Genomic DNA, 11,531 nt, shown 5'->3' on the forward strand with positions numbered 1-11,531 from the left:
AAGGCTTTCAGAAGAGGAAAGAAAAGTGGGAAATAAATAACATGGCTATTGTTAAAATGAGATACGGCCTTAACTCATCTGTCATTTTTTTTTTAATGCTTCTTTCTATAGTATTTGTAAATATCTCATCACCAAATATGCACATTATGTTGGGAATAGAGGCTGGAGATACTTCTTCTCTTAAAGCTTGAAAGTGTAGATATATTTGCATTTATACATAATATTAAAGATTTTCAAAAACTCATTTTCTTTTTTTCAACAATGTAGTCACTGAGAAAATATGAACTTCCTGATATTTCTGACATCAAAAGTGATGTATCTATTTTTCTGAATAACTTTACTACCTGATTATTAATTTAAACATTTTCAGACCCTCCTAGCTGATATCAACCTTTGATAGAAACAGTAAGGATTTTCTGTTGTAACTGATATAAGCAATGACTTATTTTCCATCTCCCACTCACTCACTCTTTCTACTATACTCTCTCAAATAAACAAAGTTAACATTCTTCCACCTCTTTCTGCATGTTCCTATAAATGTACCCACACATATATAATAAGCACCCACCTAAACACATATATAGGGATCATCTGTGACACAGCACTCTGCAGTTTGAAGTAATGGCCTTTTGTTTAACGGGAATCAGTAATATGTAAATCATATTACTGACATATTTTATTAAACATCTAAAATTTATATTCAAAATTTAAAGGTTAAAATGTGTTAACTAAGGTTGACCTGTATGCATGTGCATGCGTGTGTGCGTGTGCACACACACAGTTGTTAAAAGGAAATACTGGGAAAAACTGAATTCTGGAATTATTTTGGATAAGGTGGTTGTGTTTCATTTTATGATAAAGTTTACCTATAAAAGGTAGATGTGGAGAAAGTATTTTGAAATGGAAAGGAAAAAGTGGCAAACTATAAACTATAGTTAATTAATCACTTGTTATGAAATATTACTAACATTGAAAACATTTTCAATATGGTTTGACTAGGAAGCATTACTTATATCTTTGAATATATACAAGAGTTAATAGGACAGAATATTGGTGATAATATGTTTATATTCACATTCTTTTTCATTTCTTGTGTCATAGAGTTTGTATTTACTCTTAAGATAAACTCTTAAATATTTATATGTGGATTATCTCCAACATTTTTAGCCCAGGTTGGTTATTCTCCACCATCCAGCATATCTGAGAGCATAGGCTTTTTTGTTTGTTTACATTTTTGCTACTTATTTGCTTAGGTAATATAAACTAATGGTAATTAAACTAAGGAAAATACAACTGGGTCAGAAAATCTATTATAAAAAATATTCATACAGCATGTTCCAAAGCCATATGTGATTTCTGAAAAATTTATCAATTTTTTGCATCTTCCTAAGAATGTAATTAAGAGAAGGTCAGGCAAACAAACCTTATTTCTTCTGTGTCTTCTTGGTGAACTGACCCTTTTTCCATTTTGTAATGTTCCTCTTTATCCTGGTAATATTCCTTGTTCTGAAGTCTACTATGTCTGCTATTAATATAGCTACTCCAGTTTTCTTTTGATTATATTTGATGGTATAGTTTCCTTCTTTAATCTTTCCGTGACCTCAGTTTAAAGGCTGGTTTCTTTTAGACCACATATAGTTGGTTCTTACTTTTGTATCCAGTTTGGTAATCACTGTCTTTTAATTGGTATATTTAGACTCTTTACATTTAATATAGTTGAGTTTATATCTGTTTGTATCTACTTTCTTATTAGTTGTTTTATATTTGTTCCATTTTTTTCTTTGTTCCTCTTTTTTTTTGTCTCCTGGATTTTGGGGGTATTTTTTATGTATTTTAAATTTATATTAATTTTTTTGGATTTTTTATATTCTATCATCACTATTGACTTATTTATATGTCTTTTTAAAATTTAGTGATTGTCTTAACATTTATAATAAACATTTTTAATTTATTGGTCAATATTTTCAAATAATATTATACCACTTCAGTATAGTGTAAGAATCTTACCACATCATACTTGTAATTCCTCCTTCCCATCCTTTGTGCAATTCATTTATCTTTTCATATGTTATAAACCCCACAATATGCTGTTGCTATTTTTGTTTTGGACCAGGAGTCAGAAAACTTTTTCTGTAAAGGGCCAAAGAGTAGATATTTTAAGCTTTGTGGAACATATGGTCTCACTCATAACTATTCAGCTCTGATATTATAGTGTGAAAGCAGCCATAGACAATATATAAATGAATGAGCATGGCTGTATTCCAATAAAAATTTAGCACACTGTATTAGAATTTCATATAATTTTCACATGTCACAAAATATTATTATTTTTTATTTTTATCCATTGAGAGGTGTAAAAATATTCTAGCTTATGAGCCATGTAAAAACAGGTGGCAGGCTAGATTTGCCTAGTGGGCCATAGTTTTCTGACCACTGCTTTAGACAGTTGATTCATTTTTATAACAATTAAAGATAAGAAAAACATGCCTTCTAAATTTACCTTCATTTTACCATTTCCAGAGCTCTTCATCTCTTTTTTTATACCTAAATTTTTAGCTGGTGTCTTGTTCCTTCTGCCTGCAGAACGACCTTTAACATTTCTGGTAATGCAGGTCTGCAGGTGGTGCATTTTCTCAGCTTCTATCTGTCTGAGAGAATCTTTTTTTTTTTTTCCCCCCACACATTAACATTTATTAAACATTTTGAGTATTATACACAATTTGCTTCTTTTGCTTAGCAGTTTTTGGTGTTTTTCTGTCAGTACTTTGTCCTTTTTAACTGCTGCAGATGTTACATTTTATAGACATATTGGTTAGTTCTTATTTATCAACATTTGGGCTCTTTCCAAGTTTGAAAAAAAATGTTGCAACAAATACTCTTGGGTCCATTTCTTTGTTCAGGATTAATTTCTGGAAGTGGAAGTTCTGGGTCCAAACCCAGAATATTTTGAATATTAATTGATATTGCTAACTTACACTCTAAAAAGGTTGTCCCAATTTATAAGGCAGAAAATGCTCTTTTTTTTTTTTTTGGATACTTAATCTAAAGCTTTGCTAACATGATGGGTAAAACATGTTTTAATTTTCATTTTTTAATTCTTTGAAGTTTAGTTTCTAACTTAGTAATTTTGGTTTCTAGCAATATTCATTCTGAATTTATTACCTCCTTGAATTTTTAATTTTAGCCATTATGCTTGATATTAGATTATTCTTTTTTGTAAAGAGCAGCCAGTTCTTGTTTTATCATTGTAACATCCCATGGAATCTCATTGAAGATCAGAAACAAAGTCTTTTAAGGTCTCAGACCTTCTCCTTTAACCACCGAAAAGGCAGTGTCATACCTGCCTCTTTACTATCCATGTGGAATATCCTGGAGTTCTCAACTTATTGACTCCCGGTCTGAGTGAACAGAATATTTTTCACAAGTGTGATATAGAGTAATTCACAGTCCCTCTTTTGATCTAATTTTAATAACTGAGTGCTAGCTCTTCTATTTATAATCCATTTCTGACCTTTGGACCCATCTGCCTATCTCCTAGCTCTATAGGCTCTGGTTTCAACTTATGCTATCAGGAGACTCTCCCACTTTGGGCTGTCTTGGTAGATATTCTACCCTAGGCAGGTGCTGGTAACCTATTCTTGACCCTTGATGGGCATTCAGGCAGTTACAGCAAGAAATGTTTCACAAATGGTATCTGATACAGTCTAGTTAAGATTAATGGGGAATAAAGGTACTTTGCTTAGGAATAATTATCCATAGATCTAAAGTCAACAAAAGTCTTTACAACAAAAAATACATAATTTTTTTTGGGGGGGGAGGAGGAGGCTTGAAATAGATCAGAAAACACTTTCATATTAACTGTTCTTTTCATATTCTTCAAATCTGTACTTAATGCCTTTCTCCTCCTAGACATCAGAAGGAACACCTGGATATTCTGGGAGAAGTTTATATTTTTCCAAATCAGTTTCTGGAAAAAATGCGTCACTTTCAAATTCCTGCATGATCCTTGTCACAAATAGTCGAAGATGGCCTGGCCTGTTCATGGCTTCCTTGTAAACGGAACTGTGTCCCACTATCCAAACCATGTCCACTTTATATGTTAATTCTGGTTGCTCAATAAGTTTTAAGGCATCATCCAGACTTTTGGCAAGAAAATGAGCTCCCTGTGGAGGTTCCTTGAGTTCTCTACTGAGAACTATATTAATTCTGTCCTTTAAAGATCGATTCTTCTCTGGAATGGAGAACCAGGTCTTCCTACCCATAATCACCAAATTCTGTTTACCTTCTGCTGAAGAAGTTGTGGTCATTCTTTGGAAATACCTGTATTCATTCCTGAGCGGGGGCCAGGGCAGGTCCCTGTTCTTGACAATGGTTCGTCCCCGATCTGATCTTGCCAATGTTCTGTGTTCTGGGACACAGCAATGATGCAGTTTAGCGGAGGAACCATGACAGCAGCAGAAAACACTTCCGAGCTAGCACGTCACACCGACATGGGGATTACCCGCCAGCTTGGTGCGAAATTTCTGAGAGAGTCTTTATTTCACCTTGATATTGAAAAATGTTTTCTCTAAGTATAGGATTCTGACTTGACAGAGTTGTAGCTTATCCAGCTTTTTCTCCTTGTTAGAATGGGAGTGATACTTTTCCCAGCATTCTACATCTAAACAAAAGTAGAATTTTTGAATTCATTTTGAAAAATCATTACAATGAAAATTTTATGTATAATTTCTTAATAGGGTCTATCCAAACAGTAACGTTATAACAGGTTACTGTTCATAATTTTACCAATCATACATTCAGTTTGATTTAAATAAGATCACCAATTTGCCTCCAAGGTCAGCTAATGACTCACCCATTACAGATGTTACATGCATTTTTTTCCTAGAACTGAAACAACTGAAGTCATTGTATTTTCTTCTTGATACAGGGTACTAGTTGCTTCCTGCGCTGGGTCAGAAATCTGGATGATGAACTGCATGCCATTATAGCTGGTAAAGCAATGATAAAATACATATATTACTATTGCATCAATCAGTAGTAGGAATGAAGCAGACATGGTTTTCAAATTCATCTGATTTCTTTGTATCTTCCTTTCTCTGTAATAGAATCCCCATTAAGGCACTAGTACAAACATTTTATATTTGTGAAGTTTAACGTATCAAGGCTCTCTTGCCATCTGATGTTTTGGGTTGGCAATATAATGACTTGGGTATCTGTCCTGCTACGGGCCAGAAATTCTAGGGAATGTGTCACAAAAGAACATAAAGACTTAAAATATTATATAAGTGACTAATGGAAGTGCAATTAGATTTCTTAAAATATTCTGATTTTACCACTGGCAAGTGATGTATTTTTTAATAATAATTTTTTTAGGAACTCAAGTAATTTTATAAAAATAAAAACTAAACATTTTCTGTGAGTTCAGTATATGTATTAAGTTAAATAGACAACTTTTCAGATATTTATTAGTAATATCCCTACTATTAGTATTCCAGGCCTCCTACCACCTTGGTTTTCCATTTATAGAATGAAAGCAATGGAGGGAAGTGTGATGACAGCACTAAACATAATTTGAGCTGTTAGGAGAATAGATGAATGACTATTTCCACTTAAAATCAGAAATGATACCAGTAACCTTTAAAAAATTATTTTAAAAAATCATTGTATTTGGCAAGACCACTGCTGTTTTTAAAAGTTAAATTTAGAATGTAGTTTCTTGTGATATGTGTATCAGAACTGTGGTTCCTAACTCTAAAGGTCAATTTTTAAGTTTAAAAATATGTGATAATAAATAAGAATTCACCCCATTTTAATGTCATCACTTATATTACTGTCCTTGATTTTGTTGTAACAAAAGGCAGTGCTACAAATCAGTTCTTTCCTATTTAAATGAATCAACATTTCCGAGTGACTTAATAGCAAAGAAATACTTTGAGTTCTGATCAGTTTTGCCTTATTTGTTGTTTCAGGATTTTTGGCGGGAGTATCAATGATGTTTTATAAAAGCACAACAATTTCCATGTATTTAGCTTCCAAATTGGTAGAGGTAAGCAAACATTTTTAAGCACATACAACCAAAGGATACAGAGCTTTTTAGCTGCTTTAGTAGTAAATATATATCCCAGTTTCAAAAGCAAATTCTAATCCTATAAAAGTACTTACAAAGTCAGTTCTCCTATTTCTTCTTTTTTCTTTGTGTTATTTTCAAATATACACAAGCATAGAAGGAATAATGTGATAACCCTCATGTACCCATCATACAGCTTCAACAGTTAACAGCATTTGGCCAATCTCCTTTCACCTATACTGCTCCAAACCCCCAAGTACCAAATTATTTTAAAACAAATCCCAGAGATCAAATCACTTCATCCATAAACAACTGAGGAGAAAGAGTCCTTAAAAAATAAAACTAAAGAATAAGGACTCCTTAAAGACAAACAAATCACCAGTGCCATCAGGGTATAATCAAAATACATGTCATAAATTTTAAAAACCTGGTAATTCTTTAATATTATCGTTATCCAATTAGAGCTTACATTTTCAGTGTTACCTCACAAATGTCTTTTGCAATCCCTTTGTTTTAGTTGAGATCCAAAGTCTCTTTTTAGTTTATAATAGTTATCCCTCACCCTTTCTTCTTTTCTTCCCCCTTTCTTTTTTTCCTTGCCATTTATTTGTTGACGTTCTAGGTTATTAGTTCTTTGGAATTTCCCACATTGTGGATTTTGCTGATTGCATCCTCACTGGTGGTGTTATAACATGTTGCTTTAACTCATGTATTGTCTGTAAACTGTAAATTAGATCCAGAGCCTTAAGCAAGTTCAGGTTCAGTTTCTTTTAGGGGGATGGTAGTGGCAGAAAAACTTCACATTTACTGTGTGTGTGAATTCCCATTACATCACATTAGGAAACACAAAAATGTCAGGTTGTCTCTCTTTTTGTGATGCTAAGATGGATCGGTGGGCTCCGTGTTGATAGAGCCAACATAAGGTTCCCCATCTTTTCCCCTATTGTTTTAGCAGCCATTAATGACCAGGGTTTATTATTTCACTGAGGGTTGCAAAATCATCATAATCTAATATTATTGTTTCTTCTGCACTTATTAGCGGGAATTCTTCAAAAAGAACTTTCCCTTTCAGCTGTTTGGTTACTGTGAGATCGTCTGTTCACAAAGTCATAATAAAGTGCTTGATTACTTCCCTTTATTTGCTAATGTTTGGCATGAGTTAGTCCCTAGCACCCTGCAAAGTTGACCTGTAAGTCTTTGTTGTCAGGTGTCTTTATGAAGACATGGAGTTTAACGTATTTGATTTGTTTCAGCCTATTGCAGTCATTATGCTCAAATTGCCCCATCTTTGGCCATGAGAGCCTCTTCAAGTTGACTCCTGTTTCTTTTTTGACGTAATGCCGGTATCTTTGATAGTTTTCTTGCTTTGTGATAAAACAAGATATTCCAGGCTCACCTGGGTGGTTTCCTGCTCCAGACATAGAATCAGCCGTCTCCAGTGGCACCTAGTTTCTTTTGGTGAGAAATGGTATTTAGAAAACTTTAGTTTGGGTGCTAAAGGTTTTTTGCTCCTAGGCTAGTCATTGTTTCTTGGCCTTTCCAGTAAAGAGTTAGAGCATCCTATTTTTTTTCCCTTTCTTTTCAGAGAAAGAGAAAATAATTAGGAGCACATTGATGTTTTCAATTCAAAGTTCAGGTTATAGATTTTATTTAACTTGTTTGATTTTTAAAAAGTTTTATCTCACTGAAAAATCTGTGTCCCTAATGACATTAAGAAAATTATACAAATTTGTTTTATCCAAATGAGAGAGAGAAAGAGAGAGGAGAAAGAGGCAGGGGAGGAGGCATTTATTTTTTCTCAGTGCCTTTGGAAGCCATTGGAGAGCTTTAAGCATGGAAATGACGTGATTTAATTCACATTTTAAGAAGAATATTCTGGCTATTATATAGAGAATGGATTAGAGGCAAGACCGGAATCTGGGAGAGAACCGTTCGTCTCAGGCAGGAAATGGTGGCTTGTGTCAGGATGGTAGCAGTAGAGACAGAGAAAAGTACCCAGATTTGGTGTATGTTTAGGAGATAGAGTTGGCAGGACTTGCTAATAGAGAGGAAAAGGGGAGTGAGAGAATATATTTTTTTTGCCCTAGCTGGCAAAAATATGTTCTTTGACATAGGGGCCATCCAACATTGAGATCTAGTTTGTAAAATGTTTCTCTAAATGGCTAGAGGTTTTAAAGCCAAGCAGTGGTATCGCTCTGTTTCTTGTATCAACAGATCGTATCTGATAAGTGTGCTGATGAGAACTTTTTTTTAAATGCAGGAAATTAGAAGTGTAAGCTTACCATGTCCTTTGTGGAATTAACGACTATGGTATAATAGGCAATCATTTTCCTATGATTGAAGTTAATTTTATATTAAAATGCTGTATTATTATATAATGCATATTAAGTAAACATCACCTGTATAGGCAACTTTTTTCTTGGAAAAAATTATTTCCAAGACATATTTATTGAGTATCGATTATGTTCCCATTACTGTGGTCGTGCTGGTAAGCATATAGAAGTATAGGATACAGTCCCAACTCTTCATTAACTTAGACTCTAGGTCAACAGATAAGTTTTATTGTAGGAAATAATTAGGAACACAATGATCCCATATATCAAGAGATACCTGTTTCACATAACGTTTCTATGATGCCATTCTACCACATCTGAATTTCATTTTTGTTAACAGGAATACACTACAGTATATCTGTACCTTGTAATATATTATCATATTACTTTCAAAATAATGGCCCATGTTTATCTTGTTACTGAAGTAGATTATAAATCTCTTTGTACATATCTTACAGATTGAAGTTAATTTTAGATTAAAATGCTATATTAATACATAATATTAATTAAAAATCAGCTGTATAAACAACTTTTTTCTTGGAAAAAATTATTTTATGTTCTTTATTTCATGGTCCACTCATGTCTTCTTAAAGCTCCCTCCAACCTATTGAAACACCATTCTGTCTTGGTCATCTTTCCACTTTTCTTACTTGTTTCACTTTAGCATTCCTACGTTCCAGAAAACCCATTTCCATGAATTATCCTTTGTTCCATCCATATAAATTTGCTGGAAATTCCCCATACATGTCATGTATTTTCACCCTGTTTGTTACCCCTGCTTTTCCTCTCTTATCTAGTTGTTGATGTTAGGCCTCTTAGAAAGCAGCAGTATTAAAAGTGGGGTCAGCAGACTAGTGCTGGTCTATGAACTGTTCATGACCATACCAGTTCATGACAAGGAAAGGATAGAAATTGAGAGGAAGCATTTGGAAACCTTATAGCAACTTGATGGAGTAGTTTGTTTTTTGAATGTAATAGTGAAAATTTGGTTCAATTCTAGTAATTCATTTTTATTGTATTATAAAAGCATCAGGCCATGATAGTTGGAAATTTTTTTTTAAAAAAGTGGTTCTTCACTGCAGATGGTTTGAGATGCCCACTACTCAATGTAGTCATTTCTGAAATTCTCCTTGGTCCTTTGTCCTAGACAGAATAGTTGCTCCCTCCTCTGGGGAGCCTATATATATATATATACACATATATATATTTATGTGTGTGTGTGTATATATATATATATATATATATATATATATATATATTTGAGATAAACATAGGTACACATACATACACATGTGATGATCTACACATCTAATCAATATAGATCTCTTGTAGCCTTATTAAAGTATGTTGGTTATTTCTTATGCACTAATCGGGTTTACACCAGTACATGTTTAATGAATGAATGAATAGATCTAACAGAGAAGGGAGGACTTGGGCATTGTACAAATAGCAGTGAAGAATAAATAGCATGAAAGAGGTAGAAATAAAGTGCTGTTGAATTTCACAGAAAAGTATTATTACTGGCATCTGGGGTTTGGGGTGAGTGAATGAGGGAAAGGGAAGGGCTGACACTTAACATGTCAGGGAAGATGTACCTATGATTTGAGCTCTGAAAGGATTGTTAGGATTTTGAAAGGTAGAAAAAATAGTTGTAGATAGGGAACGTATCATTCCACTTTATTGGTAATGCTATTTAAAGTTGTTTTCTTTATAAATCTTGCGCTATGTGCTTGTTTTGCAGACAATGTATTTCAAAGGCATTGAAGCAGGAAAGGTTCCCTATTTTCCCCATGCAGACACTATCATCTATTCCATCTCTACGGCAATTTGCTTCCAGGCAGTAAGTATAACTTTTTGAAATGAGAAGTAGAATTATTTCTGTTTCTAGTGTATATTAAACCAATGGGGGAAAAATAAAGGCCTGGGAACATTTCCAGTTTTTACATTTTATGCTTTTTTTGTTTTATTAGCAAGATAGGTTGCAAGTTTCAAATCATTAAACATGTTAACTTAGTGGGCTAGGTCATGTTTTATGAACACAACAATTTTTAGGTTTAAATAGAGTGCAATTTTTGTAGGAGAATTATCACTCTAGTACCTTGGCTAGAATGCCCTAACTTAATTTTACTTCAAAAAAAGATACCATGGGCATAAATATGAATAATTGCTTTTCCCCAGTATTACTCAGGCAGTGAGGATAGGGGTAGAATCTAGTTTAATAGAAGCATCGTTCAATCTCTTTAAGTTCTGCAATCACCGTTATTGATGTTAATGGTCTTAGGGCTTTTGCAAAGTTTTGGGGACAGCTTTTATTTGCAATTTCTCACAGTAATGCTGCCAAGTTGGTAAACTTACTATAACTAGCGAAGTGCCAGCTATCTAATGGGTATCTAGTAAATGCTTCCCAATAATAATGACTATTAACTCAATTATTATTCCATGAGCAGTATTCCTATTTGAAGGCATATTTACAAAGATTCTTGAGAGTTATCAACTTAAACATTAATAACATGTTTTTGTTACTACTGTCATCACTGTGGTTTTTTAAATACAGTGAGCAATAAAAAGAGAGATAAATATGTTCTGTTGCCTAAGACTGCTGATAATATTTGCTGTTTACTAAAAGAAGTCTCAAATTGAATATTCTAATCTTAGGCTGTCATGGAAGTTCAGACCTTGCGACCATCTTACTGGAAGTTCCTTTTAAGGCTCACCAAGGGCAGGTAAGTGACTGAGATGTTTTAACTGGTCATAGAAAAAAAGCAATTTCCATAAAAAAGATTTTGAATCTTTTCGTTTACTTGAGGGAATATTCTTTCAGTGGTAAAGTAGGTATCTAGCTATAAATCAAATATGACCTAAAATTTAATAAGAATAACATGGGGCATTCTTTTAGTGAACATTATTTTGACTATTTTTTTCCCTATATTATTTTAGATTTTTTTTTTAATAGTTTCTTCCTTCTTTATTTATTTATTTATTTTTGGCTGTGTTGAGTCTTCGTTTCTGTGCTAGGACTTTCTCCAGTTGCGGCGAGCGGGGGCCACTCTTCATCGTGGTGCGCGGGCCTCTCACTATCGTGGCCTCTCCTGTTGCGGAGCACAGGCTCCAGACGCACAGGCTCAGTAATT

At 33.6% G+C, this 11,531-nt stretch overlaps 1 protein-coding gene and 1 pseudogene across 7 annotated transcripts in view; one reads left to right on the plus strand and one right to left on the minus strand.

Annotated features, from left to right (window-relative positions):
- Positions 1-11,531, plus strand: part of TMEM135 (transmembrane protein 135) — a 251,435-nt gene that overhangs the window by 228,915 nt on the left and 10,989 nt on the right. For 5 of the 6 annotated variants that reach the window (XM_082340493.1, XM_082340494.1, XM_082340497.1 and 2 more), the window contains 4 exons: positions 4,928-4,991; positions 5,970-6,046; positions 10,142-10,240; positions 11,056-11,123. In XM_082340493.1, coding sequence (XP_082196619.1) covers positions 4,928-4,991; positions 5,970-6,046; positions 10,142-10,240; positions 11,056-11,123 — 308 coding nt within the window. The remainder of the gene's footprint in view (positions 1-4,927; positions 4,992-5,969; positions 6,047-10,141; positions 10,241-11,055; positions 11,124-11,531) is intronic. The other variant, XM_082340495.1, reaches the window with a different exon arrangement.
- On the minus strand, positions 7-4,918 carry LOC309605126 (dihydrofolate reductase pseudogene; annotated as a pseudogene). The gene has a single exon. The product of its transcript is annotated as a dihydrofolate reductase pseudogene (transcript).

The sequence above is a fragment of the Balaenoptera borealis genome, assembly GCF_965194805.1.
Source record: "Balaenoptera borealis genome assembly, chromosome: 11".
NCBI lineage: Eukaryota > Metazoa > Chordata > Mammalia > Artiodactyla > Balaenopteridae > Balaenoptera > Balaenoptera borealis.